The sequence below is a fragment of the Anastrepha obliqua genome, chromosome 3 (genome assembly GCF_027943255.1).
Source record: "Anastrepha obliqua isolate idAnaObli1 chromosome 3, idAnaObli1_1.0, whole genome shotgun sequence".
In the NCBI taxonomy this organism is placed as follows: Eukaryota; Metazoa; Arthropoda; class Insecta; order Diptera; family Tephritidae; genus Anastrepha; species Anastrepha obliqua.
Genome location: NC_072894.1, coordinates 138,872,961 through 138,879,368, shown reverse-complemented (window position 1 = coordinate 138,879,368; position 6,408 = coordinate 138,872,961). Strand labels below are relative to the sequence as shown.

The 6,408-nt window shown below is 38.5% G+C and overlaps 1 protein-coding gene across 1 annotated transcript; it reads right to left on the bottom strand.

Moving 5' to 3' along the window:
• Positions 1 to 742: 742 nt before the first annotated feature.
• LOC129241096 (dual specificity protein phosphatase Mpk3-like) lies at positions 743 to 4,749 on the bottom strand. The gene is made up of 4 exons (XM_054877255.1): positions 4,632 to 4,749; positions 4,352 to 4,535; positions 2,793 to 2,928; positions 743 to 2,698 (listed from the first exon to the last, which is right to left on the bottom strand). Exons 1-4 carry the CDS (start codon positions 4,676 to 4,678, stop codon positions 2,172 to 2,174), a joined length of 894 nt encoding a protein of 297 aa, XP_054733230.1. The 5' UTR covers positions 4,679 to 4,749; the 3' UTR covers positions 743 to 2,171.
• Positions 4,750 to 6,408: the final 1,659 nt, after the last annotated feature.

Here is a 6,408-nt window from a genome sequence, read left to right as displayed (position 1 = left end):
GCAAATTAAAATTTACGAATTGAGTGAAAGATCTAAATTTAAAAAAAATTGTGATTAAAATGGAAAATATAAGTAAATATTAAAATTACATGAAATTCATTATAAATATTAAATAGGAATCGGCCAACGATATAGAGTTATGAGGTACTTCTGAACCACAGTCTCCAGCAGCCGTTGCTGCCGATATACAAATCGGAAGCAATGAAGGTATCTTTTGTAATTTATGCTTGCACGACTTGGTTATTCACTAATTTCGAAATATGCACATACACACACATGCATACATAGATGGAGGCAACGGAACAATGAAGAGAGCTGTGATTGAGAATGGACAGTGCCTTTCATCTGACAGTGATGGTGCAATGAAAAAATTATTGTGGACAAAATAAAATCATCACGATACTAAGCTCGCTATTTTGCATTTTATTTGCTTTTTTTTTAATTTATTACGAGGTGACTCAACTGAAAAAAATTGATTTTTGTGAGTTTTACCGTCAACAATTCAATCAGCTGTTTGTAAAACTTCCAAATTGTTACTGGTTTTGCGTTCATGTACTTTTTTTTTGGTATTTTTCTCTTTGAGAGCGAATTCTCGGGAATTAGGTTACTGGATAATTTTTACATGAACAGACCTATAGTAAAAAAAGACCTGAAAATTTTAAATATATAAAAAAAAATAAGAAAAAAATAGGAACAACTTATATGAAATAAAATTAAACAAATCTATTTTACATTAGTTTGGCAAATAGTTTGCATTTTCTTTCAAAAAGAACTTTTATTACTCAACAGTACTTAATATAAATGGTTTACTTGAATTGTTATGCATTAATTAATAAGTAATTAGTTCACTTCATTGCTTACAGGTTGAACTAAATCTATGGTTTAGTATTTTCTTGTGCCTTGACTTAATTGCGTTAATTTTGAATTGCTTACTGAAAACAAAAATTACACTTCACAATATGTAAATATGTAATTCACTTAATATACTTGTACAGTTATAATTGTTTGCTATGAATATTGGTATGTGATGCTTGTGTGTGGGTACATGTTTGTGTGGGAATATTGGTATGCATGTATGTATGTATATGTTTTTGTGCCTCGACTTAAAACATTGTTTGTTTATGTTTTACGGTAATATGTACGTAGGCATGTATATGTATGTATATATGTGTATGTAGTACTTCGTGTATCTAATTGCTAATAATAACTAGAGTTAAGAGCTTGCTTTTGCATACATCCATACATAACTTAGAATAATCCATGTACAATTGGTTGGCTTACAATATGTTAGGTTGTGGGGTTTGTTACAGTTCATTTCATTAAAAAAGATTTTACATATGTAAGTATGTATGTAATTTTGTTTGTTTGTTTTGCTTTTGGTACAGAGTTGTTTCATTGGGTTTTTTTTACATATTCTTCTTCATTTGTTGCAATATTTATGCTTAATAAATTTGTATTATTTTTCGTTATTTTTAATCTTGTTTTATTTTGTGTATTACCTAAGTATTTTATAAATACATACATATATATATACTCCTGAACGCAAAATAGCCTTACTAACGCTATTTTCTCTATCGCATAAGGGTTAAAACAATCCATGATTCTTCAATTGGAAAAAGTCATACGGATTGTAAGAAGGAAGCAAATAATTTTAAAATTTAATTACAAAAAGATACAAATTTATTATTTAGTCTATTTTTTTTTTATAAAACAATTTCTTTTAGCAATCAACAAATTCTGTCACAGCTTGTTCAAATGACACGCTTATTTTGGCCTTATAATTAAAATTTCTTTTTGTTGCTGCTTTTGTGATATTTTATGCCGCATTCTTTCTAAATATTTGTGCTACACCTTTGCAGTTGCAGTTGCAATTTTCGCCACCACCAGACCTGTAGGAAAAAAGTTTCGCGTGCCTGCAATACACACAACGCCAACTTTTTATTAAACCGTCCGCTCCACGTTTCCACGCCCCGCCCTTTCCACTCAACACACACTTCTTATCGTTCATCGGCGTTGGGCACCACTTCGACCACCGAAACTGCCTCGGCCGTTGTTGTCGTCGATGTCGACGAGGAGGTAGTCGAAGCTGGTGACACATTGTCGGCGTTGTGTGCCACTGGCGGCTCCACAATACTCGGCGGCAACACGAAACTTTTTCCCACAAGTTGATCTCATTTAAGTCCCGTATCGCTTGAGGGCGTCCATCGATCGAATTCAATACCCGAATCGGGAGACACACCGGTTGCCGCTTTCGCCAGTTGCGCCATATAACCGCCAGTTTGCATGCACTTGCAATCCGTTGCGATGCAATTGCATGTAAATTTCGAACCCATATCGCCGCCACAACGTCCGGCCATCAAAGTGTTGCCTAAACTTGTGTTGGAGGTACAAGAGGGCACGCCGTTACCACCATTGCCGCCACCACCGCCACCACTCTCATCCATGGCAGTGCACTCATTGTCGCCACTATTGCTGCTATCGCCACCGGCCGGACGCAATTTGCGCTCGAATGAATGCAATTGTTCCATGAAATGGAAATTAGGTGCTACGTCCGGTTTGCGATCGCGCACCAACGTGAATGCGTCATTGAGACTGAGTGTGCGCGTCTGCATCAGATAGGCGAGCGTCACTGTGACAGAGCGGGACACACCAGCCAGGCAGTGCACCAGCACGGCCGAGTTCTTGGAGCGCGCCTCCTCTGCAAGTGAAAAAATCGACAAATAAGAACAGATTTTCACGTTTAAGAATAAGATAAAAAAAAACTGAGCACTTTAAAGGTGCCAGCCACTTACCTATGAATCGTATAGCATCTGGAAAATGCATGGCCAGATCTTGGGAATAGTGATCAGTGATAGGAATTTGTAAATACTGTATATCGCCTGAAGACTCGAAGACATTGGGGAGATCCGGTGTGACGTTTAAAACATACTGAAAGGGAAAAAGTAAATGGGAAATGATGTAATACTCGTACTTTGGCTATTATTTTCGTGTAGAAGTTGTTTATATGTAGTAGTACAAACTGGCGCAAAATTAGTCATCCAATTTTCTTTTTGAAAAACTTTTTTATTAAATAAAAAATAATAATTTCAATGCTGATAACATTTATTTTGATCTTTACGCGCTCCATTGTATAGACCGCATGAACGAATTATATCAGATTCTGTAGGAAGACCGTATATTTGTAATCGAATTTGGGAAAAAAGTACGTGACGTCACTATTTTGATGTTTACATTTTAGCGTCGAATGTGTTTGTTGTTGTTGTAGTAGCATAAAGATTCGTCATACATTTACGAGGAATATTGCTGGAGTGACAGTCCTTGACAGGATATGAATACGGATCGTTCCTGCAGCCTAGAACCGACTATCGTGGGAACGTACAAAGCCGACGTCTTCGTCTTCGCCTAAAGTGAAGTATAATTCAGCACAAATACGAGGTTCGGTTAAAAACTTCGTGCAAAAATAAACATCTACTTAATTGTTTGCGGTAAACTTTTTCTATTTTTCGAGATAGTATGCTTTTAGGCTTATAAACTTCGTTCAACGCTGTTCTAGTTTACTGATCCCTTCCGAATAATAGGATTTGTCCAAGTCTGAAAAATAGCCATTCGTTTCTGCAATCAACTCCTCGTTTGAATAAAATATTTGTGCCGCCAGCCATTTCTTCAAATTGGGGAACAAATTGAAGTCCGAGGGATACGGGGGAGCCAAGTCTCCCTTAATTAATAAGTCTGGATAATAGGTAGGACGTGAAACGAGTTGGAAACCCCATTTCCATTAATTTTGCGACCATAACTACTAAGGCAGGAGTTGATGCGTTGCCGTGATGGAAAAAGAAAATCACTCGACTACCTCGTTTCAAACGAACACCAAACACAAAGAAATAGACCGATCTGGCTGAAACTTAGTGCGTATTCTTCCAAGAGATGCCACTAACTAAACATCTCTCTGTGACTTTGCACGGATTTTTCAAACGACCCTCGCACCTATTTAAAACCACCGTTCTCTTCCATTTTAAACGATTTTGCATACTATAAAATTATTTATTTATGCGTTCACTAGCACTGCAGTTTTCTTCAGTTTAGCTGCGTCGTATAATTCATAGCTCTTGGCGGAAAGAAAAAGAAAAGAAAAAAACATGGCGTCGAGACAGTGACATCAGTGCCAAACAATAAATTGTTTTCTATTCTTTCCCTCTTACGCGATCTTGTATCGTTGGTCCATGCTTAAGCGGACGAGCCTCTCTCCTAATTCATAGTGTGCGGCCTACTGACGTGCGTTTTCTTACAAATGTAGAGCCTCTAATTGGCAGATGGTTTTTGTTTCTAAGAAGCTCTTTCATGGCGACCTTACCTTTATATTGTACTTTTGTAATGCGCGTGAATCACAACTATGCGATTCATTGCCGAGAAATAAGCCTGGAATGATCTCCACAGGTGCCTCATTGATATTGTGATGTGTGGTGCTCTCACAATCGGAAGATTCAGCGGAACTACTGCAGGCAGAATCTGAATGTGGCGTCGATATTCGCAGAGATCTTGGTAAATGAAAATGAAATAGAAAAAATAATAATAATATTTCCGTTGCAAATAAATGGTAAGGTAATTTGAGTGCAATATGCGCGAAAACACACCTGAGTCCCATTAATTGGTCCGCCTGTGTGCTGTGACTAGATTCCATTTCTTTATTTTGTGCGCTATCATCCTCACACCACTCGGGGAAAATTTGACGAAAACTAGAAAAACCATCTGGAATAAAAGTGAAATAATGAAACGTAAGTCAAAATATGTTAAGAATTATCTCAGAAAGTTTAGTTGTAATTTGGCTAATATTACACGGGTATTACCGCAATTTCACGGTGTGAATAATTACATAAATCCGAATATCGGCAAATAGACGCATAACTTATTATTCTTCAAATGTGTAATAAATAGGCATTGTAAATGGTCATTAGGACTAATCTTTTGTGTATCTAAAAAGTATTATGAGATTTAATTAACATAATGGATAAAATGAGTTGACGTCATTGTGTGTGTTAATTTTCAACCCACGGACCTTTCGAGTTTTCATGTTTGCATTTCCGCCACACGAATAACCAAACACTCACTAACGAAACTAATACCCACATCTGGTACTACTGACAACAGCTTGTATGTAAGTTAATATGTAAATGAATACCCAGCCAGCAATTAAGTGGAGCATTATGAAGCGAAATAGTGATGCAGAGTCCATCCATTTGGTTGTCTGTAATTAGCAGCATACAGGGGATGAAGCAAGAGAGTTGCTAGAAATTGGCTTTAGATGCTATTCCCTGGTTTTAAGAAGGCATTCGACACAATCAAACGCGGCTCAATATGGCTGACGTTGAGTAGACAGACACTTCCCGCTAAGATAATCCGTCTCGGCTCATCAGAGCCCTTTATTAGAACTCCGAACTGGAAGTGCTTCACACGATTTATATCCGGCCAAGGACTGTCAGCAGCATACTCCTTATATGTATGGAGAATATTCATGCTGCTGCTGTAACAACAGCAACTCATTCCCCTCTAACGCAGGCGTAAGGCAAGATTGCCCACTGCCGACTCCTCCCTTCGCCATCGTTCAAAACGACGTCATGTGCCAATTGACCGTGCATAACAGAGGTATGGAGTTTCACTAGACATCTTGAGAACCTTGACTTCGCCGATGGCAACTGCCTTCTCTCTCACACTCACTGACATGCAAGCGAAGGCGGACAGACTACTCACGCTGGCATGCACTGTTGGATTGGAGGTCAACAACGCCAAGACGAATGCTATGAGAGTCAACCTGAATAAACCAAGTCATATAATGCTTGACGGGTGCCTGGTAGAATTTGTCGAAAGCTTCTGCTTCCTCGTGTGCACTATCATGGCAGACGGCGCTTTAAAGTGTGAATATTCAGCTCATGTGTGAGGTCAGTATTGTTGTACGGATGGTAAAAACGGCTGGTCTCTAACGCCATCACACAGAGGCTACAACCTTTCGTCAACAAATGCATCCGTATCATTTGTAGAATATTCTGGGCGAACACCATCACCAACGACGCACTGTGGAAATCAACGAATGAGGAACCCCTCCTATGGCAAATCAAATGCAATAAGTAGCCATGGGCAGGTCACACGCTTAGAAAACTACCAGATAGCATTACGAGAGTGGCACTGGACTGAAAGAATACTTGGAGAAGATGGATGTTGCGCGAACTAGCAGATCTCGACATCACATGGGAGGACGACACAAAAACAACAGCCCACAATCGTGTACGATGGAAGAGTCTTATCGAGGTCCTATGCTCCCGACAATTATGACATTGCATTCTGTTGCAAGACAGACAATCATTTTGGTAAAGACTAAAACAAGATTGTTGCGTTACTGAAGAAGCAGGCAATAGT

Bases quoted from the DNA above. Each gene is read 5' to 3' on its own strand.
- LOC129241096 (XM_054877255.1), bottom strand. From the start codon at position 4,678: ATGGAATCTAGTCACAGCACACAGGCGGACCAATTAATGGGACTCAG. The intron at 2,929-4,351 runs GTAAGGTCGCCA...TTTCCCTTTCAG, and splicing joins TACAAAAGTACAATATAAAG to TATGTTTTAAACGTCACACC. The intron at 2,699-2,792 runs GTAAGTGGCTGG...TTTCACTTGCAG, and splicing joins AGATGCTATACGATTCATAG to AGGAGGCGCGCTCCAAGAAC.